We start from the raw sequence: 24,947 nt of genomic DNA on the forward strand, positions 1-24,947 counted from the left end.
ACCCCATCCTGGCACAGATGCCCCCCCCCCCCCCAGCTCATGGATCAGCAGCCCCAAGGCAGTGGTCTGGGCAGGGCTTTCTGGGCTGAGCTCTGGGGAGGATCCCAGGGCCCCTCAGGCCTGGTCCTGACTGGGTCCTGCAGGGTCTTTCTCAGATGATCCCAGAGTCTGGATCCCGAGAAAGGAATTCTGACCCTAGGAAGTTTGTTTCCACTGTGTGTTTCCCACACTAAATGCTCGAACCTCAACACGGGATATAATGCCAAGGGGGATGGAGGCCCAGTCCAGGCCTGTGAGTCCCGTGTGTGTGACGTAGAATTCACCCCACCCAACACCAGACGTGAGAGAGGAATTACTCACGGAATACGCGCAGCTGTCCAGTTACTTCTTCAATTCGAACATCTCTCCTCACGATTTGTAGGGTGTAGTATCCTGTGTCCTTCAGGGTGACTCTCTGGAACAGCAGGGACCCATTGGGGTATATTGTCTCTCTGCCACTGTATGCAGGCCCTGGGATAGTTACTTGTGTGTCTACTACATATGATAGAATTTGACGGCTGGGCGCTAGACTTGCCCCTCTAAACCAGCTAAGACCTACGAGATCCCCAGGCAGACTGTGGACTCGCAGGAGAACGTCCTTCCCTTCGGCAGCATTGGGCGGCACCGATTCCACAGTGAGTTGGGCAGTGGTGGGCGGGTTCCAGAAGGTTAAGAGTGAGACTATGAAGGAAGGGAGGAGACAGATCAGTGCTTGGACCTATGTGTTGGGAGGGAAAGATGGGGCCCCGGAGACAGAGCAGGTCCTAATCCCCCAGCCTCGACTCGCAGGAGAACGTCCTTCCCTTCGGCAGCATTGGGCGGCACCGATTCCACAGTGAGTTGGGCAGTGGTGGGCGGGTTCCAGAAGGTTAAGAGTGAGACTATGAAGGAAGGGAGGAGACAGATCAGTGCTTGGACCTATGTGTTGGGAGGGAAAGATGGGGCCCCGGAGACAGAGCAGGTCCTAATCCCCCAGCCTCGGGGCGTGCGTGTGAGTGTGCACGGGTATCTGTGTGTGTGTGTGTGTGTGTGTGTGTGTGTGTCTCCTGCTGGTCAAGGTCAGCGGCATGACCACAGTACTTCAGCGCCTCTGAACTTACTTCCTCTGTTTAGAACACTCGTCCTCACATGTCTGTCGCTCGCTCCCTTCCTGCCCTCAGATACCTGCTCACACTCAGGGGGTCCTGGGGAGAGACCTGCCCTGACCACCTCCTCTAAAGACCTTCTGTCTTCACGTTCTGACCTTTCCCTGCTCTGTTCCCTTCCTGGTGCTTGTCAGTACCTGACATCACATTCTAGATGTCTCGGCGTGTCTGTCTTTCTCCCCAGAGAAGTGAGCTTGGGGAGGGCAGGGACTCGTCTGATCTGTGCTGTACCCCAGTGGTGGGGCAGGCTGCAGACACCCGTGCTGAATGAATGTGTCCCCGGTATCCTCTGCATGTGGTGTTTATCTGTCAGGATCTCAGGTTGGTGGGAAGGGGCAGCGATTAGGGTCCCTGGTTGTTCTTACCATAAGTTTCTCAAATTCAGTCCTCGGGGTGAGTAACTTGGGAAACAGCCCTTGGCTCACCACTTCCAGATCATGTGATTTTCCTGTTGCTGAGCCGGCTCCCCAGTCCTGCCCTGCTCTCCTGTCCCCTCTCAGAGTCCTGTTCTCCCAGGGAGACCCCACCCTGCCTTTCCTCCCATCCTCTGGCCCACTCCCAGGGATCATCCCTCTCACCTGCCAGCAGGAGCTCCTGCCAGGGGAGATGTCCTCGTCGGGGAGGGGCCGAGGGGGACTCCATAGTGCCTGCTGCCCGCTCTGTCCCTCCCTCTGTGAGAAGAGCTTCTGCTCCAGAAATGCTCAGGAGCAGTGCTGTCTGGGTCCTGTCAGCTCTGCTGTCCTTCCTCCCTGTGTGCTGAGTGGCCCTTGGGGGCAGGATTTCTGGGCGGGGTCATGTGGGCCAGGGGGCGGGGTCTCTGCCAGGTCCCCTCCCCCTCTTCCCTACCTGTTTCCCCTGAATCCCTTGTCCTCTTCCTCCCCTTTCATTTCTGTCTACACTGTGGTTCCCTGGGAACTGCTGAGGCCTCTCCCTCTTCAGCTGTGATTTCCCACCATATGCGAGAGCGCGCACACGCCCTTGTTTGGACAAGCACAAGGCTGTGGTGTTGGGGTCCAGTGACCCCACAGCTCATGGGCAGAGTGCAGGGTCAGCGCCCCCACAGCCCTCTCTCCTCCCCCTGTGGCTTTCCCTTCAGAGCAGGAGCCTGGGGGCTGCCTCAGGAACTCTTGTCACAGGGATGTCACCCCCACTGTGCGCTGGAGTCACCTGTGGAACTTTATCAAGACTGTGAACGCCCAGGTGACACATAGAAATGCTGCTTCAGCAGATGCCCAGCCAGGCGGAGACCCCATGATGTGGGGGTGGGGCCGCCTCTCCCTCTCCTGTGCCCACGGAGGGTCTGCAGATCCTGTGAAAATGCAGATTCTGACTCAGCAGGTGTGGTGTGGACCCCAGAGTCGGCCTCTAACAAGCTCCCAGGTGATGCTGGCCATCCCGGCCCGGGGAGCACACTGTGAATAGCCAGACTGAGGGGACCCGGTTCCCTTAGAGGATGTCCCTTCTCCCTACTCCCAGTTGGCCTCTGCTGTGTCCTGGCCTTGAGTCTATGGGCACCACACACAGAGTCCTAGGGTCCCCAAATCCAGGGGTTATTTCTGTTGGAAACAGAGAAGCCCCGTTGGGCACTGGTCTCCCCAGTGTTCTCACAGGCAATGTTGCAATGAACACTGGTTTGCTAAACTCTCCTCAGATCTTGATTTCAGTTCTTCTGGAGAAATACCCAGAAGTGGGGTTGCTGGGTCTTAGTGTAGTTGGATCTAATTATTTGAGGAACCTCCATACAATTTTCAGAGTGGCCGCACCAGTTTGCATTCTCTGCAACAGGCTGCAAGGGTCTCACTTTCCCAACATCCTCACCAACACTTGTGTTTTTTTTTTCTTTCAATAATAGCACTTGCAACATGTGTGTGGTAATACCTCATGGTGGTTTAGATTTGAATTTCCCTTTTTTCGTACATCTATTTGCTATAGAAATAATGTCCACTCAAGACTTCAACCCATTAAAATCAGGTTATTTGTTTGTTGTGTTTTACTATCTGGTTGAAGGAGTTCCTTACATATGTTGGATATTAACCCCTTATCTGATCCATGGTTTGAAAAGATTCTCTCCCGTTAGGCTGGTTGCCTTTTCATTGTGTTGATGGTTTCCTTTGCTGTGCAGAAGCTTCTTAGTTTGATAGAGTCAAATTTTGGATTTGTTGATTTTCTTTTCTGTTGCCTGTGCTTTGATATCACATGCATGAAGTCATTGCCAAGACCAATGTCATCAAGCTTTTCCCCTATGTGTTCTTTGAGGAGTTTTATGGTTTGGGGTCTCATATCTAAGTCATACCTCTATTTTGAGTTGATTTGTGTGCATGTGTACAGTAAATGTGTAATTTCATTCTTTTGCATGTGGATATCCACTTTTCCCAACATCGTTTGTCGAAGAGACTATCCTTTCCCACTGTGTATTCTTGACACCTTTGTCAAAGATCCCATGACCATATATGCAGGAACTTACTGAGGGCTCTCTGTTCTGTTCCATTGTTCTGTCTCTCTGTCAATACTGTTACCTGACTGAGACTGGTTCCAAACTCAGGTTGTTGCTTACACCTCAAAAGTCAACACATGAGGGACAAGTGATGGTAGGTGAGGAAAGATTGCTTTATTCAGGAAGCCGGCATGCTGGGAAGACAGTGGACCAATGTGTCAAAGATCATGTTCCCCGTCCAGGGGTTTGAGGGTGGAAGCTGGTTAAAAGGGAAAGGCATGAGAAAAGGGAGTGCGGCTGCCTGCAGGAGAAGCAGGTGGGCTGGTAGTATGTGGACATGACCCTGAACAGACTTGCTGGCACCCGGGGCAGCTGTTTTCCAATATAGGCAGGCCTTATTTCCTGGGAAAACTTGGTCCTTCACTCCTCGAGGCCCGTGGTCTGCAAAACCAAAGGAAAGTAAGTTAGTTCTACTACAGAAGTCATGGGACTTAGGTCAGCAAGCAAGGGGTGCACACGCTTGAAGCAAGTGAACCCTTAAACCTGGTAGGGTGCTGTCACAATGCCATACCCCTCTGATTACTGCGGTTTTGAAATGTAATTTGAAATCAGGAAGAGTGATGCCTCCAGCTTCGTTCTTCTTGCCCAAGATTTCTTTGGCTATTTGACATATTTTGTGGTTCCATCCGAATTGTAGAATTGCCCTTTGTCTTTCTCTGAAAAATGCTGGCGGGATTTTTATGGGGATCACCTTGCATCCATAGGTCATGTTGAGTAGTATGGGTATTTTAACAGTATTAATTCTTCCAACCCATGGACAGGGGAGATCTTTTCATTTATCTGTTTGTGCTTCAATTTCTTTCATCAATGTCTCGTGCTCTTCAGTCTGAAGATCTTTCTCCTCCTTGGTTACATTTAGCCCAAATTATTTTATTATTTCTTTGTTTTCTTTCTTTTTTTCAGAGAAGACCGAATTTCTTTACTTAGCTATAAACAAGTTAGTTGCAACATAATTTCTTTTCCATGTGGAGAGCATCTCAATAGGTTCTTTTTTTTTAAGATTTTGTTTATTTGAGAGAGAGAGAGAGATAGCAAGAGAGAGAACACAAGCAAGGGGAGTCTGAGAGGGAGAAGCAGGCTTCCTGCCGAGCAGGGAGCCCGATGCGGGGCTCGATCCCAGGACCCTGGGATCACGACCCGAGCCGAAAACAGACGCTTAACGGCTAGGCACCCAGGCGCCTCTCTCAACAGGTTCTTAAACAGTAGGAAAACATTTGCTGTTCAATTTCATTATCTCCCACTGAAAGCATCCCAACAGAGTGAGAGTATCACAATATTTCTGTCCCACTCTAAGTATATTAAAGTACACTTGAAATCTTAAGTGTGTACCAATTCAGAAGCACAAGAAACTTCAAAAGCCATAGATGCAGAGTTGAGGAAGGTGAAGGCTGTGAATCCCCTTTCATTTAATGCATCCTTTATTTTGCATTCTTCACACATAAGCAGCAGTTCCTGCTATTCTCTGGACCGAAAAAGAGCAGATGGTCCAAGGAATGGAGTTTCCTCTGGCATTCTCCTAGGTATGACACCTTTGCAAAGCTAAATGCCAAGAGACCAGCAAGTGCATCTTTGGGCAGGGCTCCAAAACACCATGCTTTGTGTTCTTGGTGGTGGCAAATGGGGACCTTGGTCTTCCTTCCCGTGAGTAGACACTGAAGCCATGGTGTCTGTCTTTGCTTCTCTTCTGCTTATTCCTTTACCCATAGTCTGCGGGGGTGGGGGTTGCGTCCCAGGCAGCATCCCTGGTGCCCATGGAGCAGAGCTCCCCTGCCTCTTCCACTATAGTCTGGACCACTCCCTGCCTCCCCAGGTGCCTGCTTCCACCCCTCAGTGTCCCATCAGAACAAAGCATTTCATTATTTCTGATGCCATTGGAAATGGGATGCTTTTATTTACTTTCCAGGTAGTTTGCCAAAGGTTTCTTTGTTAGTGTATAGAAATGCATGATTTCTGTAGATTGATTTTGCATCCTGCAGCGTCCTTAAATTTGTTTATTAGTTCTGACAGTTTTTTCATGGAGCCTTTGGAGTTTTCTCTATATAAGATCATGTCATCTACAAACAAAGAGAATTCTGCTTCTTTTCTGGCTCGAATGCCTTTTATTTCTTTTTCTTGCCTAATTGCTCTGGCTAAGACTCTCAGTACTATGCTGAATAGAAGTGGTGAGGATGAGCACCCTTGCCACGTTTCTGACTCTAATAGAGATGCTTTCAGCCTTTCATCACTGAGTATGATGTTAGCTGTGGGCCTGCCATAGACAGCGTTCATTCTGTTGAAATCCCATTTCTGGGTATTTCTCCAGAAGAACAGCAGGCAGAGAGTTTTCTAATCTTGTGATTTCTGTATACAAATTTGTCTTTGCACTAAAATTTCCCCCTGATTAGAAAGGGGAGCACTCCTCCATGTTGGTGGGAATGTAAACTGGTGCAGCCACTCTGGGACACAGCAGAAAGTTCCTCAAAAATTTAAAAGTAGATCTACCAGTGATCCAGCAAGTGCTCGCCTAGGTATTTACCCAAAGGATACAAAAGTACTGATTCAAAGGATACACGCACCTGACGCTTATAGCAGCATTATTTACAATAGCCAAGCTATGGACACAGCCCAAATGCCTATCAGTTGATGAATGGATAAAGATGATGTGATAGATATATATAGATATCGATATAGATATATAGATATAGATCTATCTAGATCTATCTAGATATATATAATGGAATATATATGTATATATAATATCTATAATGGAATACTACTCAGCCACTAAAAAGAGTGATCTTTCACTTGCAACAATGTGGGTGGAGCTACAGTGTATTATGCTAAGTGAAATAAGTCAGTCAGGGAAAGAGAAATACCATATGATTTCAGTCATGTGGAATTTAAGAAACAGCAAATTAGAATAGGAGAAAAAGAGAGAGAGGGAGAAAGGCAAACCAAGAAACAGACACTTAACTATCAAGAACAAAATGATGGTTGCCAGAGGGAAGGTAGGTGGGGGAATGAGTGAAATAGGGGAGGGGGATTAAGGAGAGCACCGTCTGTGATGAACACCAGGTGATGTATGGAAGTGTCGAATCAGTATATTGTACTCCTAAAAGTAATAATACACTGTATGTCAACTAACCGGAATTTATTTTATTTTATTTTATTTTATTTTATTTTATTTTATTTTATTTTATTTTATTTTATTTTATTTTATTTTATTTTATTTTATTTATTTTATTGTATTTTATTGTATTTTATTGTATTTTATTGTATTTTATTTATTTTTTTAAAGATTTTATTTATTTATTTGAGAGAGAAAGGGGGGAGGGAGCAGAAGCAGAGGAGAGGCAGAGGGAGAAGCAGACTTCCTCCTGAGGAGGGAGCCTGATAGGAGGCTGGATCCCAAGACCCTGGGATCGTGACCTGAGCCAAAGTAGACCCTTAATTGACTGAGCCACTCAGGCGCCCCTGTTTTGTTGTATTTTTTGAATTTTAAAGATTTATTTTTTTTGAGAGAGAGGGAAAGAGAGAGGGGGGGTGGGGCAGAGGGAGAGGATCTCCAGCAAATTGCCCCTTAAGCACAGAGCCCCTCAAGGGGCTCAATCCCATGACCCCGAGATCACAACCCAACTGAAACCAGTATTCAGACTGCCAACCCACTGAGCCACCCAGGTGTCCCAACGAACTGGAATTTAAATAAAAACCTAAAACAATTGCCCACTGATCAATTTTTATGTCACCAAAATAGTTACACTAGCATAAGGTCTAGACAACCAATTAGGGTGTTCCTCTTGAAATGATGCATATACAACCCAGGAAGCATTCTTGCCACAAAAAATATAACCTGAATTGATTTAAGCTTTGAGATTTGTTTTCCAATCTGTAGGAAATACAGGGTTTAGAGAAGCAAGTGAAATGACACCATAGGAAACAAAGGAAGAATGTGGGTGTTCTACGAGACAACATGTCTGATCTGGTCTTTTCGAAAAGTCCATATCACGAAAAAAATTGAGACGGTAGGGGGACTGTTACAGAATGAAGTGTTTTTCTTACTGAATTTTCAAAAATTGAACACACCCATGTATCTAGCAGCTAGATCAGGAAACAGAACATTGCTGGCACCCTAGAAGTGGCTGCCCTCTTCCATTTATACATTTCTTTTTGTTAAAGATTTATTTATTTATTTGAGAGAGGGGAGGGGCAGTGGGAGAGGGAGAGAAATCCTCAGGCAGACTCCCCTGTGAGCTCGGGCCCAAGATGGGGATCAATCCCAGGACCCTGAGATCATGACCTGAGCCGAAAGCAAGAGCCGGCTCCTTAACTGACTGAGCCATCCAGGTGCCCCCCATTTATAAATTTCTAACGTTGAATCACCTTTGCTTTGCTGGGACAATTAGAACTTAGTCACGGTGTACTGTCTGATTCTATATACTGTTGGATTTGGTTTGAGAATACCTTGTTTAGCATTTTTGCCTCTCTGTTCATGAATATGATTGGCCTGATATTTCCTCTTTTAGTACTTTTGTTGTTATTCCTATTTCAATATAAAGGTTATACTAACCTTGGAATGAGTTGGGGGGATATTCCCTCTCTATTCTACGGATGAATTTGTATGTTTTTGTGATGACCTATCTTGAAAATTCTGTGGGAACTCTGAAAAAACTGTGTGGAGCAGGAGACATTCCAGGGCGGAATTATAGTGCCTGTCCGACCAGGACCGCGACTGCAATGCCAATGATGGACCCCACAGGGAGACCTGTGGTGCTTCTTCCATCTGAAATAAGAAGAGAAAAGGAGGGGAATGAGTCCAAAGTCAAATATGGGGAAACCAGGAAGGGCCGTGGGGGAAGGGCCTGGTTAAGAAGGAAGGAAAAGGCCACTGAGGTCTACTGGTGTGTGTGTTGTCACCACAGTGTTCCCACTCCCTCTACCAATGCATTTCTGTTCCTCACACTGAAACCCTAGCCTTGCTTTAATCTTCACGTTATCTCCCCACTCCCCGAGCCTGCGGTGGCATCCTGTTTATTTTCCTCTCACATGATGCCTCTTCCCCTGTGTCTTCTGTTCCATCACCATTGATGGTCTTGGAGGGATGCCCTTAACTGTCCACTCAACAATGATTAAAGAGAATAATATTAGCTGACTGCTTTCGAGGTTGGCTCTGTCTCAGGGATCTGGGAAATGCGTTACATCTTATCTGCTGCTTCCCTGCCCATGAGGGGGCCAGGTTCATCTCCACTGTGCAAAATGAGCATCTGAGTGTTTAAAGCCTCAGTAAACCAAAGAAGGTCAGAGAGCTGGATCGTGATCAGACAACACTTAATCTGAATTCCCTGACACATTACAGCTAGTAACAAAAACGTTAATAACAAAAGAACATAGCTGCTAAATTCGATTGAGCCCCAAGATTGTGTATGATGCTGACTCAAGATTTCATCTCATGAAATCATATTAACAACCCTCATAACTGCCCTAAGATTCAGCTGTTCTTTCCAGTTTTAGAGATGAGGAAACTGAGGTTCAAGGGTTTGTGCATCTTGCCCGAGGTCCAACAGCTGGTACATATCAGAACCAAGATGCTAATAAGATTCATCTAATATCTGGGAATTTTACCCACATTGCGCTAGAGGCTCTGAAGGAGGCTCCCACCTCGTCCAGGCCTGCATCCATCTCACCTTCCCTGCCATGAAATATACAGGGAGGAAGGGGGAGAGGTCAAGGGTCACTCACAGTTCACATCCAGCCTGATGGGATCACTTTTGCTGGAACTGACTGGGTTGGAGACCTCACACTCATAATTCCCGGCATCCTCCCTCCTGACAGGGCGTATGATGAGGGTGCTGTTGTCCTGCAACAGCTTCAGCCTCTCTGTGAGCTTCAGACTCTGGCCATTGAAGAACCACTGGATGGAGACCCAAGGATTATTTGTGGAGCAGTTCAGGACCACAGAGTCCTTATCTTCTGTGACTGTGGTGTTGCTAGCATGGAGAAAGGGCTTGGATACTGGTTCTGTGGGGAAACACAGGAGGTGAAAGAATGAGAATGGGCCCGGGGCCTGGGCTTCGCTCCTTCCTTTGATATCTCGGCCACTCCAAGGGCTCCAGTGAGCCCTGTAAAGGTGCCCCAGAAGATGGCACTGCTGTCTGCAGAAGGATGACTCTTTGTTCAGGTGACGATCTGTAAGGAGAGGGCTATACATCCACCTCTGACCCTCAGTCATGTGTCTGCTCTGCCTGGAGATCTCTGTAGTATCAGCACCAGGAACATCTTTGCTCATGTGCCCTGCAACCTCATTATCTTTTTTTTTTTTAAAGATTTTATTTATTTATTTGACAGAGAGAGACAGCCAGCAAGAGAGGGAACACAAGCAGGGGGAGTGGGAGAGGGAGAAGCAGGCTCACAGCAGAGCAGGGAGCCTGATGCAGGGCTTCATCCCACGACCCTGGGATCATGCCCTGAGCCGAAGGCAGACGCTTAATGACTGAGCCACCCAGGCGCCCCCGCAACCTTATTATCATGAGAAACTTTTTCCCATTGGCTTCTGCCTGACTTTCTTGACCTTTTGTCACGTTAAAAGATCAGGCCTTGTTCCTTATATACCTTTCCATGTATGTTGGAGGAGGAAGACTCGGAGCTCTTCTATCTGTGTCCAAGGCAGCTTCATGTAAAATAGGGAAGCCATTTACACTGTTATAATTTACTAGGGAATGAGAGCTGCCTGCCCTGTCTTCATTACCTTAGGAATAAAAGTTTTCAATCTACAGGATTTCTCACTCTGAAGAAGACTCTTACTTCCATATCTGTGTATTGACTCTCATGGTGAACAACCGTAGAGTGGTTACTGTATACAGAATACTAGCACCCTTATAAATAGAAGGAAATTACAGCCTCATAATAAAGCCTTTATATGAAATGCCCACAGTTAGCATCACCCTCCATGATGAAATGCTGAAAGCCTTTCCTCTAAGATCAGGTAGAAGATAAACATGTCACTTTCACCACCTGTATTCAACACAGTACAGAAGTCCAGTTCAAAATAATTAGGAGGAAAAAAACCACAATGCAATCAAACTGGAAAAAAAAATAAGTACAATTATCTGTTTACAGGCGACATGAAATTTTATTTACAAAACCCTAAAGATTCCACAAAAAAACCTGTTGAACTAATAAACAATTTCAACAAATTTGCAGGCTACAAAGTGAAGATAGAAAAATCACTGTGTTCCTAACACTAACAGTGAAGTACCCCAAAAAAGAAATTAGGAAAACAATTCGATTTGCAATAACATTAAAAAGAATAAAACACTTAGGAAAAAAGAATCAAATACTTAGTAATTAACTTAATTAATCAGTCAATAGACTGTCTATGGAGATCAATAAAACATTGCTGAAAGAAATAACAGAGGACACAAATAAATGAAAAGACATCCCATGTTCATGGATGATGAGACTTAATATTGTTAAGATGACAGTGTTACCCAAAGAGATCCACAGATTCAATGTAATTCCTACCAAGTTCCTTTTTTAAGGTTTCATTTTTAAGTAATCTCTACACCCAATGTGGAGCTCAAACCTACAACCCCAAGATCAGAAGTCGCATGGTCAACCAGCTGAGCAGCCAGGTACCTCCCAATCAAGTACTTAAAGAAATACTTCACAGAAATAGGAATTTCCAAAAATTCACACAGAAATTCAGGGGCCTAAAATAGCCAAACTTATTTTGAAAAAGAACAAAGTTGGAGGACTCCTAACCTGACTGCAAAGCTACAGTAACTGAGGGGCACCTGGGTGGCGCAGTCCTTAAGCATCTGCCTTCGGCTCAGGGTGTGATCCCAGTGTTCTGGGATTGAGCCCCACATCAGGCTCCTCTGCTGGAAGCCTGCTTCTTCCTCTCCCACTCCCCCTGCTTGTGTTCCCTCTCTCGCTGCCTGTCTCTATCTCTGTCAAATAAATAAATAAATCTTTAAAAAAAACTGATAATAATGGAGATCTGGCATAAAGAGAGACATATGACCAATGGAATAGAATAGGCACCCCAGAAACAAATACTGGCATACATGGTCCAATGATTTTCTAGAAGGTTGTCAAAACCATTCAACGAAGAAAAATATCTATTCAACCAATGGTGTTGGGAACACTGAATATCCATGCAAATGAATGAAGTTGGACCTGATTTTACATCATGTACAAAAATTAACTTAAATAGGTCAAACAGCTAAAGATAAGAGACAAAAAGTAAAAGTCTAAAAACAAATGTAACGCAAACACTTATTGAAACTGGATTTGCCAATGATTTCGTAGATATGACACCAAAAACAAGGACAATAAAAGAAAAAAAAATAGATGTATTGGATTGCATCAAAATGGAAAACTTCTGTGCATCACAAGACACAATCTGGAGAGTGGTAGCACTGGTTATGTAATGAACAGGTTATAGGGATGAAATATACAGCATAGGAAATATAGTCAATGGTATTGTAATGGGGCTGCATGGGGACAGATGGGAGCTCCATTGTGTTGAATGGAGCATAACATACAGAGTTGTCCAATCTCTATGTTGTACACCTGAAACTATGCCACATTGTGTGTCAACTAAAGTTCACTAATGAAGAAAATATGAGGGCAACCCATGGATTGGAAGGAAACATTTGCAAGCCATATCCGGTAAGAGGTTAATATCCGGATTATTTAAAGGACTTCTGCAATTTAACAACAAAAAGCAACTTGGCCCAGAGGATCCATCTTCTTCCCCATTTGCAAAGCCCCCTTTTAGGCATGGGGCTTTCTGGAGCTGAGAAACACCCTCTCCACATTCCAGGCTGGATCCAAGCTCTGCCGTGAGAAATTAGAGAGCAAGGGGAGGAAGTGTCTGCAGACATGTAATGGGAGAGTTCAGGGACAGATTTGGGATTTGCTTGTAAGCACACGGGAAACAACTTCTTCTAGGCTCCTTTCTAAAAGCCAGACAGACCTTCACCACAGCATCAGCGCAGACGCTCCAGGAATCCACTTACCAGAGACAGTGATAGACTTGACTGTGGTCTTATTGAGGCGAGTGCCAGAGTTAGAGGCGATGCAGGTATAGGCTCCACTATTATTCGAAGTGAGGTTGGGGATAAAGAGCTTCTGTGTGGATGGCTGGGGCCTCCCATTGCTAAGCCAAGAATATCGTGCGGGTGGGTTAGAGGCTGCGTGGCAGGAGAGCCTGAGGCTGGCCCCTGGACGGTAATAGGAGTCTGAGGGGGAAATGGTGGGGGCGTCCGGGCCATCTGGAGCAAACAGAATAAAGCCACAGGTGATGTAATCCGAGGGAAGGGGAAACTCCTGGTCTGTACTGGGGCCACAGTGTCCCTCTGAGCTGGGTCCCAACCTCAATTTAAAAAGTCCCAACCAGAAGACCCCTGTGTTCACTGAGCCTGAGTCTGAGACATTCACCTGTGTCCCCTCGCAGGCTGGTGACCCTCTCAGCAAGGAGCAGCCTGTCCCCTCCCTGTCCTAGCTTAGGCTGGGTCTGCCCAGGTTTGCCGGGGACGAGAAGCCATGGCCAGCCTGGGGGTCCAGCTGAGAGGCATGGACTCGGACCCCAGAAGGATGGATGTGGCCTGGCCTCTGGCAGTGTGGATTTGGGCTGGCAGCGTGGGCCAGGTAGGAAGGGAAGTTACTCACAGAGAACATTCAGGGTGAATGGGTCACTACGACCGGCACTCACTGGGTTCCGGGTCTCACACTCATAGGGTCCTGTGTCATTTCTTGTGACATGATGTAAAGTGAGAGTCCTGTTGTCCAGGGACAGCTCCAGCCTGGTACTGGCCAGGAGGCTCTTCCTGTTTACTGACCACAGGAAGCTTGTACTCCGAGTCTGAGGTTCACACGTTAATACTACAGAATCCTCATTCTCCACGGGGTCAGAGTTGTTGCTTGTGATGTTGGGTTTGGGTAAATCCACTGTGCAGACAAGAGAGAGAACATTACCCTGGATGGTACCTGTGATTCCTTCACAAGGATCTTGAATCAGAATTGGCATCTCTCAGCTCTCAGCCAAACTGAGTCCTTCAAGCATAAGGCAGGTCTCTGTACCTCAAGACAAATGCATGAACATCTGAGCCTCAGAGAAAGTAAAGCCCCTGCTCTGTGTGTCTGATAGCACAGGCTTCTGCAATGTCAGTTACAGAGCAGCACTGGGTCGTGGAAGACACAGGACAGAGTCACAGAGGGCCCCGGACCTCTCCTGGCTCTTCACTGACCTGACAGTCCAGCCTGGGGATGAGGTCTGAGCAGAAAGGACACCCGGGGACACCAGGAACAAGGCTGGAGGTCAGTTCAGTACTCAGGCCCCAGGTCCTGCAGGGAACAGCTCTGCCCCACTGTTTGATAATGAGTACCATGAGGCAGGGACCCCATCCATGGCAGGGCTGAGTCCAGTGACCAAGCAGAGAGCGAGGGGATGAGCAGGAAGCAGGGGTGGTGAGGGACGAATGACCCATCATCTCTTCAAAGAGGCGTCCTGGGTGCAGCATCCTGGGAGCTCTGGCCACACAGGCTCCCTGCCCACAGCTAGAGAGATACCCACACCACTCACTCCTTCCCTCCTAAACAAAAGCAACTGAGTTTGTTATATGTGGACCCTGGGCTGGTTTCAGGTGCAGAGTCGGGAGGACAAGGCAAGTCCTTTCGCTGACACCCAGTGGGACCAACAGTAACACAGCAGGAATCAATCCGATCTCAAGTGCAGCCTAGGGAGGGGAGGATCGCCACGTGAGGGGTGGTCAGGTCATTCTGCCTCTGATTGCTCATGCAGGTCGCATGGTTGTCTAGTAAACACGGAGTGAGCCTCCATTTGCTCTCACTGCCCACACCTGCATCCCTCCCTCTGATGGAGGAGAGGAGGGTGCTGTGTCTGCACACAGAACCCGGGGAACTCTGATCTGCTGTCATCAGTCTGTGTGACCCTGACTCAGTGACTGTGTCTCCCTGTGCTTCAGTTTCCCCTTAATGCAGTAGGAATAACGACAAATGATCTCTACTTGCCATCCCCGTGAATTAACCTTTAAAGGAACTCAAATCCCTGACCTCAATCTGGCCTGTAGCAGCTGGCAAGCAAATGGCATCGTGACTGCTCCTCTCCACAAGAAAAGGCCCCCTGGGCCTGATTCTTGGTGGAGGAGGAGACCCCAGGAGCACTTCTCTGCTCTGTTCCTCCCTGGGGGCGCTGACCTTCCTGTGCAGTCCTCCAGGTCCCCCACAGCACTTGGCTAATGGACTGGGGACATTTTACATGCGTGCTGTCCATGCTGAGTCTCAGGTGAAGGACCAGGCTCTGCCCTCCCCAGATGTGGCCTTTGGGACTGAGCACTGGCTGCACAACAGCTCGGGCAGCCGGGAAATGGTTGTTCCCAGTCCGCTCTGCCCGGGATCCTAACCCCATCCTGGCACAGACCCCCAGGCTCACTAGGATCCGGAGCCCCAAGGCAGTGGTCTGGGCAGGAGCTTTCTGAGCTGAGCTCTGGGGAGAATCCCAGGGCCCCTCAGGCCTGGTCCTGACTGGGTCCTGCAGGGTCTTCCTCAGAGGATCCCAGAGTCTGAATCCCGAGAAAGGAATTCCGACCCTGGGAAGTTTGTCTCCACTGTGTGTGTTCCACACTAAATGATCAAACCTCAACATGGGACATAATGCCGAGGGGGACGGAGGCCCTGTCCAGGCCTGTGAATCCGTGTGTGTGACGTAGAATTCACCCCACCCAACACCAGAGGTGAGAGAGGAATTACTCACGGAATATGCGGATTTGTCCAGTTACTTCTTCAACTTGACCATCTCTCCTCACGATTAGTAGGGTGTAGTATCCTGTGTCCTTCAGGGTAATGTTCTGGAACAGCAGGGACCCATTGGGGTATATTGTCTCTCTGCCACTGTGTGCAGGCCCTGGGGTAGCTACTTTTGTGGCTACTGCATATGATACAATTTGACGGCTGGGCGCTACCGTGTTCCCCCTGAACCAGTTATAGCCTAGAGGATCCCCAGGCCGGCTCTGGACTCGCAGAAGAACGTCCTTCCCCTCAGCAGCATTGGGCGGCACCGATTCCACAGTGACTTGGGCAGTGGTGGGCGGGTTCCAGAAGGTTAAGAGTGAGACTAGGAGGGAAGAGAGGAGACAGATCAGTGCCTGGAACTATGTGTTGGGAGGGAAAGATGGGGCTCTGGAGACAGATCGGTGTTAATCCCCCATTCGGGGCTTGTGTGTGAGTGTGCATGGGTGTGTGTGCGTGTGTGTGTGTGCGTGTGTGTGTGTGTGTGTCTCCTGCTGATCAAGGTCAGCGGCATGACCACACTACTTCAGTGCCTCTAAACTATATTTCCTCTGTTTTGAACACCGTTCCTCATATGTCTGTCGCTCACTCCCTCCCTGCCCTCAGATATCTGCTCACACTCAGGGGGTCCTGGGGAGAGGCCTGCCCTGACCCCCTCCTCTAAAGACCCTCTGTCTTCACCTTCTGACCTTTCACTGCTCTGTTCCCTTCCTGGTGCTTGTCAGTACCCGACCTCACATTCTAGATGTCTCTGCATGTCTGTCTTCCTCCCCATAGAAGTGAGCTCAGGGAAGGCAGGGACTCCTCTGATCTGTGCTGTACCCCAGTGGTGGGGCAGGCTGCAGGCACCCGGGGCTGCATGAATGTGTCCCCAGTATCCTCTGCGTCTGGCGTTTGTCTGTCAGGATCTAAGACTGGTGGGAAGGCGCAGCGATTAGGGTCCTTGGTTGTTGGTATCATCAGTTTCACAAATTCAGTCCTCAGTGATGAATAACTTGGGAAACAGCCCTTGGCTCACCACTTCCAGATCATGAGATTTTCCTGTTGCTGAGCCGGCTCCCCAGTCCTGCCCTGCTCTCCTGTCCCCTCTCAGAGCCCTGTCCTCCACGGGAGACCACAGCCCACCTCTGTCTCCCATCCTCCCGTCCCCTCCCAGGAATCATCCCTCTCACCTGCCAGCAGGAGCTCCTGCCAGGGGATGAGTCCTCCTCGGGGAGGGGCCGAGGGGGGCTCCATGGTGCCTGCTGCCCGCTCTCCCTCCCTCTGTGAGAAGAGCTTCTCTTCCAGAAAAGCTCAGGAGCACTGCTGTCCTGTCCTCTCAGCTCTCCTGTCTTTTCTCCCTCTGTGCTGAGTGGCCTCTGGGGGCAGGATTTCTGGGCTGGGTCACATGGGCCAGGGGGCGGGGTCTCTGCCAGGTCTCCTACCCTCCTTCCCCACCTGTTCCTCCTGAATCCCTTGTCCCCTTCTTCCCCTTTCATTTCTGTCTACATTTCGGTTCTGGGAACTGCTGAGGCCTCTCCCTCTTCAGCTGTGATTTCCCACCATATGCAAGAGCGCGCACACGCCCTTGTTTGGACAAGCACAAGCCTGTGGTGTTGGAGTCCGGTGACCCCCACAGCTCGGGGGCACAGTGCAGGGTCAGTGCCCCCACAGCCCTCTCTCCTCCCGTGTGGCTTTCTCTTCAGAGCAGGAGCCTGGGGGCTGCCTCAGGAACTCTCATCACAGGGATGTCACCCCCACTGTGCACTGGAGTCACCTGTGGAACTTTATGAAGACTGTGAACGCCCAGGTGACACCTAGAAATGCTGCTTCAGCAGATGCCCAGCCAGGCGGAGACCCCATGATGTGGGGGTAGGGCCACCTCTCCCTCTCCTGTGCCCACGGAGGGTCTGCAGATCCTGTGAAAATGCAGATTCTGACTCAGCAGGTGTAGTGTGGACCCCAGAGTCAGCCTCAAACAAGCTCCCAGGTGATTCTGTTCTGGCCCAGGGAGCACACTGTGAATAGCCAGACTGAGGGGGATCCGGTTCCCTCAGAGGATGACCCTTCTCCCTACTCCCAGTTGGCCTCTGCTGTGTCCTGGCCTTGAGTCTGTTAGCACCACACACAATGCCCCAGGGTCCCCAAATACAGGGGATTATTTCAGAGAAGCCCACTTGGGCACCGGCCTCCCCAGTGTTCTCACAGGCTCTGGGGAGTTGGATTGACTCCCCTCAGCAAGGTCTCAGAGATGACTCGGGGGGTGAGAAAGGGGCAGGCTGGGTGACTGGTGAGGGACCTAGTGTCCATCCCTGGGTGTCCCCAGCCGGCTCTCTGCTTCCAGGGACAGAGACCCAGGACCAGGTGTCTCAGGAGCTAGTTCTCAGGTGGGAAGGGGGTTTCCTGGGTGTCCTGGGAAGAGAGGAGGTGGTGGGAGGTCAGGTGGCTGGGGCTCCCAGGAAGGTTTTGAGGTAGACCCTCCCTCCATGTCTGTTGGCTGAACTGTAGCCCAGAGACTGTCCATGTGCTCCTGAGCATCCCGGGCACCCCGTGTCCTCTGCCTGGGGGACTTTCCTGTGGTCACCCTGCCTCCCCCACGGGTGGTGCCAGGCAAGGAATGGGGAGCTGTGCAGGGACCCCGACATATCAGTGTTCTCCTAGGGCCCTAGAAGGAGGGCAGGACAGAACAGACACATGGGAGGGACCCAGAAGGATCTGTTGGAGAAGGGGATGGAAACCAGGCTTCCCCTCCACCTCCTTAGCCAAAGCCAGCTTCAGGGTTTAATTTCCTGTGTGTTGGCTGCATGTCCCTATGTCGCCCCCTGGAGGCGATGCTGAGGTGCTGTCCAGGGATGCTGACCAGGCTCCAAAGGATGAGTGTCCCTGAGCCCTGGGCAGAGGTGAGGGTCTAGTCAGCCTGGGTCCTGGTCCCTGTGGGTCCTAGACTACCTGACTCCATCCCAGGGCAGAATGAGCCCAGCGAGAGGACAGGCACTGCCGAGAAGATTCCTAATCCTGTGCAGGAAAATTGTCCTCCCAGAAGGATGTGCTCCCTCAGCAGGAGCTCTCTGTCCTCGAGATTTCAAGGAATGACCTAGTAGGGGTCTCTTGAGACTTTGGGGAAAAGGCACTGGCCTGGGAGGCTGGGCACCACAATGCCCTGTCTCCCCATCACAGCAGGGAGGGGAGGGGTGATTGCATCCAAGTCATCTGTGTCTCTGTCTCTCCTCTGCTCTAGGTCTCCCCACAGGAACCAGAAGCTGGAACACCTCCACCCAGAGACTCAGCTGAGGGATCCCAGGGCTGCCTCTGTTAAAGGGGAGGAGACCCTTAGCCCCAGGGAGACAAAGGCAGATCCTAGGTTCTCCTGTCTCATCTGCCCGGGGAAGTTCCCCTTGTTCCCCAGGACTCCTTGGGCTGCTGAGAAGTCTTCAGGGAGACATAGCAGATGTCCCCACAGACCAGGGACCCTCAGGATGTGGAGTCACCTCCTAATGTCTTTTGAGGTCAGGGTAGGGCTCTGAGCTCCTCTGGTCGTAACTGCACCTGGGTTGGTGATTCAGAATTTGTGCCAGGTCGGATCTCTGAGAGAAGAGGAAGGACACAGGCTGCCCACCCAGGCCTTCCAGGGAGAGAAGACAGTCACAAGACAGAGATGGGAGGGGGTGTCCATGTTCTGGGAGTGAATGGGTGTCTGGCCTCTAACTGTAGGAGGTCCCTGTCCTCCCTCCTGAATCTAGGAGTAAAGGCCCAACAGCCTTACAGGGACAGTCTCGGGCATGTGCTGGCCTCGTCCCATGTTGATGCCAGTGCCCTGGGTCTGCAGGGAAGAGGCTCTGACCCCAGGTATCACTTGGCGGGGGTGGGGGGGGAGAGACATCGTTTGGTTTCCCTCATGCATTTAAGCAGTATTTACTGGGCTTCTGTATTGTGTCAGGCCCTGGGCTGGGTCCTTGGACCTCCACAGAGAAGAGGACAGATGGGGTCTGTGGATTCATGGGATTTACCTTGTTACAAGCCCACAGGCACTCAGGAAATCATGGCACCGAGGAGTCAATTTTAATCGAGAGAAGGGCCAGGAAGGGAAAGTGTCTGGTGCGTCTGGAGCATGTCAGGGGGTCTCAGCTGATGGGGGGGTCACATGGAGCACCCCTGAGAAAGTGACCTTTTGGCTGAGGCTGGAAGCTTGTGTGAGTGGACCTTCGCCCCTGGAAGGACAGGGGGTATGGAGGGACGAGCTGCCCACAGAGGGACTAGTCTCAGTGGGCAGATGCCTGGCTAACCAGAGGGGCTGAGTGGGTCCAGTGTGGGGAGACTGGAGAGCCCGGAGGACTGTGACTGAGTGAGGCTGGGGCAGTCAGACCCTGCTGGGCTGGGGGCGCACTGAGGAAGGCTCCAGGCTCTGGATCAGCTCTCCAGCATTGTGGTGTACCAGGAGGGAAATGTGGAAGAAAAAGTCTTGCTATCCAGTTTTGTATTTAAAAAAAATTTGTACTTTAAATAATATTTCATATATGTATATATAATTTTTAACAACTTTTTTGAGTTATACTTGACATATAAAAAACTCAACAGGGGCACCTGTGTGGCTCAGTTGGTAAGAGTCTCCCTTTGGCTCAGATCATGATCTCATGATCCTGGGATGGAGTCCTGTGGTTGGCCCCTGCTCAGCAGGTGGTCAGCTTCTCTCTCTCCCTCTGTCCCACTCGTGTTCTCTCTCTAAAAATAAGTAAATAAATCTTAAAAAAATACTATTAGGAATATTTTGAAGTTTGATAATGGTATTATGGATATGTAGAAGAATTTCATTCTTAGGAGAGGCAGCCAAAGTACTTAAGGATATAGCATCTGGATGTCTGCAACTTACTTTGAAATGGTTAAAAAAAGAATCAGAAAAAAATGGAATAAAAGGAAAAAAAGAAATGGTTCAGAAAAAAACGTAACTGTGGTAAACCGTCGCACTTTGAAACTAAGGACAGGACACAGGTATTCTTTGTATTATTTCCCCAACTTTTCTGGATGTTTGAAAATCACCATAATAGAAAGTTGAAAACACAGGGAGATGTGTAAGAATGTGACTTGTTGCATCAGAGGTCATGGAAGATGGCATCTGGGCAAAGATGTGAAGGATGGCAAGAAGCCAGGCGTACAAAGACTAGAGACTACAGGCAGAGAGAGCAGTAAGTGCAAAGGCCCCAAGGTAGGAAATAGTGAAGCATGTTTAGGAAGCATTATGAAAGCTAGTCTGACTGGGACATATTTAACAAGGAGGAGACTGGTAGGAAATGAATCTGGATGAAGAGTCTGGTTGGAAGAGTTGGGGGAAGAGTCTGGAGTATGCAGGACCCTGTAAGGACTTTAGCCTTTATTCTCCAACTTATTCACTGGAGGGGTTAAAGCCTGACTTTGACATGGTATGTATTTTTAAAGGATCTTTCTGGATTCTGTGCCCAGAAGAGATACACCGCAGAGAGGCTAAAAGGACCAGTAAGGAGACTGTTGCAATTTAATCCAGGTGAGAGGCACAAGTATCTTGGACCAGAGTTGCACTGGTGGAGGTGGTGACAAGTGGTCTGATTCTGGGTATACGTTGAAGATGGAGTCAAATAGGATTTTCTGGCAGATTATATGTAAAATGCAAGAGAAACAGAGGAGTAGGGATGACTCCAAGGCTGTTGGACTGAGTAGCTAGAGGAAGTTGCCATTTATCTTGAAATGAAGAAGACGGCAAGAGGAACAGGCTTGGGGTGGAGGTAGGGGGAAGCGAGGATGAATATTAGGAGCTTAGCTTCGGGTATGTTAAATTTGAGCTTACTGGATATCCAAACAGTGATGACAAATAGGTATTTGGATATATGAAGTTGGAGAGGTCCTGGCTGGAGATAGAAATGTGGAAATCATCAGCATGTGGGTAGTATTGTATTTAAAGCCTTAAGCTGGGATGGCAGCATGAAGGGCAGGTGGGGATGGGTAGTAAAGAACAGAGAGCAGAGAACCGAGCCTCAGGGCACTCCAGGGTCTAGAGGGTGGGAAGATGACAAACATGACAAAACAGTGGAGACTTCAGGGAGCAACTGGAGAGGCAGGAGGAAAGTCAGGTGTGCTGGCAGGTAAACACCTGCAGGTGTAATTCAGGTAAGATGAACGTTGAGAATTAGACATTAGCTTTAGTAACATGGAGGCTACCTATCAAGGAGTTTTGCCAAAAAGGGGTGGAAGGTTTAGGAAGGAGTGGAATCAAGATAGGGTATTTTTTTTTTTTTTAATAGGATGAGAGAATTGGTAGCAAGTTTGCATTCTGATGGGAATGAGTCAGTAGAAAGAAAAACTGAGCTCCAGCTGACAATATCAGTCTCAGTAGCAGGAATCCAAGAAGGAGAACGACCTCTAATGACCCACCCATGTGGGCATACCCTCCCCACCCTTGGGTGTAGGAGATACAGCCCCTGCCTCATCCCTTTCAGGAGCCATGGCATTACAGACTTTGGTCATGTCTGTGCTCCTAAATAATGCATGACAGATTGAATGGAGTCTCACCCAAATAAAGAATCATATTGAGAATGAGCCAAAACCACCATCACACTAGGCAGGAAAGTACTACAGGGACAAAATCCTGTGACAACTGTGATTCCTGAGTAGTCACCTCATCCGGTGTAAACTGGCCTCCAGACTGGTGATAAAAAGGGAAACTGGAACCCCTGAGCGTGAGAGGGAAGCCATCAGGATGGATGGGAGCCTGTGTCCGTTCCTGCTGCCTCCATCTTGGTGGTGTGGGTGTCCTACAGGTGAAGCGGGCGTCCTTTATCACAGAACTAAACACACACCTGGCTTAGGAGTCGGAGGAGCTGAAAGAAGGTGCAGGGCAAGGTGAGCAGGCAGAACAGCAACAACTAGGGAGAGCCGCAGCAGCGCTCACCTATATCTTCGAAGTGAAAATGCAAGATGGCGGCTATTTCCGGCAAAACTGTCTCCTGTGGCCCAGCCTCGCCGGAAACCTCTAGGGAAGGGAATTCTGGGAGATGTAGTTCAGCCCCGCCAAGTCGACCTGCTACCAAGTCACCCCAGCTTTCACAGGCTTGAGCACCCTGCCCTGTCTGTGCGTTCTTGGGACCAGGAGTTCCACGAGGGCAGGGTTGGATGGCTTTCATATTTGGGGCTTGGAACAGAGGAGGGGCCCGGGGGACAATGAGTGAATTAATCAGCGGTTCTTGAAGAGACGTGGAGTTCTAGATTCTACATTTAAATCAGAAACCCATCTAACAGCATCCTAGACTTTTATTACCTCCATGTGTGGGAAAAGATGGACCCCTCCATGGCCTGAAGGGGATCAGGATATGAGACACCCCCAAAAATGCCACTTCAGCACAAAGATTATTTTGAGCTGAGGCCAACTGAGAATCAGCAGATGTGGGAAGAGTTATCCACCCTCCCCTTACCTGCCTTAAAAGCAGGGCATAAGTTTCCCCTGAGAAGGTGTGTCCCCATCCCGTACCAGAAAGAGAAGAGCAACGCGCATTCCACATGAGAGGGGGAATCATGGCTGAGACAAGTCTGCCTAAACAGACCTTCCTACAATAACCCCATTCTTTCCCCCCATTTGTTGGTTGCGTCTTCATGACTTATCATCCCTTAAAGCTGAAACCTCCTTTCCTTGGGTAAAGTAGTACAGAAGCCCCGAGCCTAACTGCTTCAAATTTCACTTCTTTTCTGTCAACTCCTGTGCACATAAATACAATTGACTCTTACACTGTGCCGATCTACTTATATGTGGATTTTTTTCAATAAATACAGTACACTGCTACAAATGTATTTTCTCTTCCTTATGATTTTCTTAATATCATTTTCTTCTCGGGTCACCCGAGTGGCTCAGTTGCTTAAGTGGCTGGCTCTTAATTTCGGCTCAGGTCATGATCTGAGTGTCAAGGGATGGAGCCCCACAACGGGCGCCGCACTCAGGGAGGAGTCTGCTTGTCCCTCTCAATTAGCATTGGCTGTTTTAAGTAACAGCTCTCCTGATAATGAACAGCGAGTCATCAGAAGTCATGGTTACTGTTAGGATAATTGAGGGAGCACTAAGTGGGAGCACCCACCAAAGCCTCACTAGGACCCTTTGAGGTGAGTGGCTCTGTCCCAGAAGTACAGTGTGGAAACCAAGTCTCATCTGGTCACAAAGGCCAGGGAATGATAGATTGGGATCCAGGCTGTGAGCTCAGCCACTTTCTGCAGGGCAGCTCAGGGCCGTGGGGTGCATACCCTCATTCACAGTCAGACATTCTACCAATTTCTGTATTGTAAATGTTCTGGAATATTTACAATCCAGACCCACATGGCATGATACAGACCCACACAGAGTATATAAGTATATGGAAACCCAGACAAGGGGCAACCAGTCAAGGGTTAATCCAGTCTGGAAACATCTGAGGTGGCTTCCTGGACGAGGTGACATTGGAACTGAATCAGATGATGTTGGCAGAAAGAATTCCATGGGGAAGACCTGGAGGGGAGAGAATGCTTGATTCCTTGGAGGATAGATAAGAATAGGTAAATATGGAAATGCATAAGGAAGAAGGGAGTTCACAGAAAAGGAAATGCAAATGGCTCCTGATGCTTAGCCCCTTGGTTAGAGACTAGAACTTAATTATTCCAACCACTAAAAAGAAAGGATGATTAATGTGATCAAGGTGCTAAATATCACTACAATGGCAATCATATTATCATTTAAATGAATAAGTTAATAACATTGTACATCTTAAATTTATACAATGTTATAGGTCAAATATAGTCAATAAAAAAGGGGGGAGAATAAACAAAGAAAAACAAAGTCTCCTTTCAACTCAGAAAACCTCTCTACAAGGTGGAAGAGAAAAAAAAAATAAGAGTTTTACTTTTGAATAAGGATTAAACCAGAATGTGATGTGCACCACAGGCAACCCGCTAAGAAATTGCACAGAGAGAAAGCTCACCCCCTTACATAGCCAGGCAGTTACAACTTATTACATACATCTTCTCCATCTGAACACCAACTAGTCCTCAAGTGAGAGGACTTGACAGCACCATTTGTCACACACAGTTCGTCATAAATTAGCCTGGTAATTGGGGATGATCACCTATGTTAGTTAATCGGTTTTATCCAAAGGAAAAATAAACTTCTCATATCTTTTTAAAAAGACTTTATTTATTTATTTGAGAGAGACAGCATGAGCAGGGAGAAGGGCAGAGGGAGAGGGAGAAGCAGACTCCCCACTGAGCAGCGGGCTGATGTGGGACTCCATCCCAGGACCCTGAGATCATGATCTGACCCAAAGTCAGACGCTTAACCGACTGAGCCACCCAGGTGCCCCTAAACTTCTCATTTCTTATGACTAGAGGTAGTTCTGCAAAGTTGGAATGAGGTGCTGCCACCTAAGTTAGGCTCTTACCCTTCCCCAGAAACTGAGAGATAATCTGGGGGTACTATCTTTCTTGCTGATTCTGTTTCAAAGAGATGGACCCCATGTTCT

The 24,947-nt window shown here is 48.7% G+C and overlaps 2 protein-coding genes across 3 annotated transcripts in view; both read right to left on the bottom strand.

Moving 5' to 3' along the window:
- LOC103657159 (carcinoembryonic antigen-related cell adhesion molecule 6-like) overlaps positions 1-1,940 on the bottom strand; it is an 8,823-nt gene extending 6,883 nt beyond the window's left edge. The window contains exons 1-3 of the mRNA XM_040634073.1: positions 1,763-1,940; positions 838-920; positions 361-637 (exon numbers count right to left, since the gene is read on the bottom strand). Of these exons, the coding sequence (XP_040490007.1) occupies positions 361-637; positions 838-920; positions 1,763-1,826 (424 nt within the window). The 5' untranslated portion in view covers positions 1,827-1,940. The remainder of the gene's footprint in view (positions 1-360; positions 638-837; positions 921-1,762) is intronic.
- Positions 1,941-3,772: 1,832 nt separating this feature from the next.
- Positions 3,773-16,821, bottom strand: LOC103656998 (carcinoembryonic antigen-related cell adhesion molecule 1-like). 2 transcript variants are annotated; one of them, XM_008684400.2, is made up of 6 exons: positions 16,641-16,821; positions 15,434-15,793; positions 13,330-13,608; positions 12,678-12,932; positions 9,394-9,672; positions 7,377-8,437 (listed from the first exon to the last, which is right to left on the bottom strand). In XM_008684400.2, the coding sequence occupies exons 1-6, from the start codon at positions 16,702-16,704 to the stop codon at positions 8,358-8,360; spliced, it is 1,317 nt and encodes a 438-aa protein (XP_008682622.2). In that variant the 5' UTR covers positions 16,705-16,821; the 3' UTR covers positions 7,377-8,357. The 2 variants fall into 2 exon arrangements, with proteins under 2 accessions (XP_040489998.1, XP_008682622.2); XM_040634064.1 differs by lacking the exons at positions 7,377-8,437; positions 9,394-9,672 and adding an exon at positions 3,773-4,059.
- Between the last annotated feature and the right edge of the window lie 8,126 nt (positions 16,822-24,947).

This window comes from Ursus maritimus, unplaced genomic scaffold, assembly GCF_017311325.1.
Source record: "Ursus maritimus isolate PB19 unplaced genomic scaffold, ASM1731132v1 scaffold_19, whole genome shotgun sequence".
Taxonomy (NCBI): domain Eukaryota; kingdom Metazoa; phylum Chordata; class Mammalia; order Carnivora; family Ursidae; genus Ursus; species Ursus maritimus.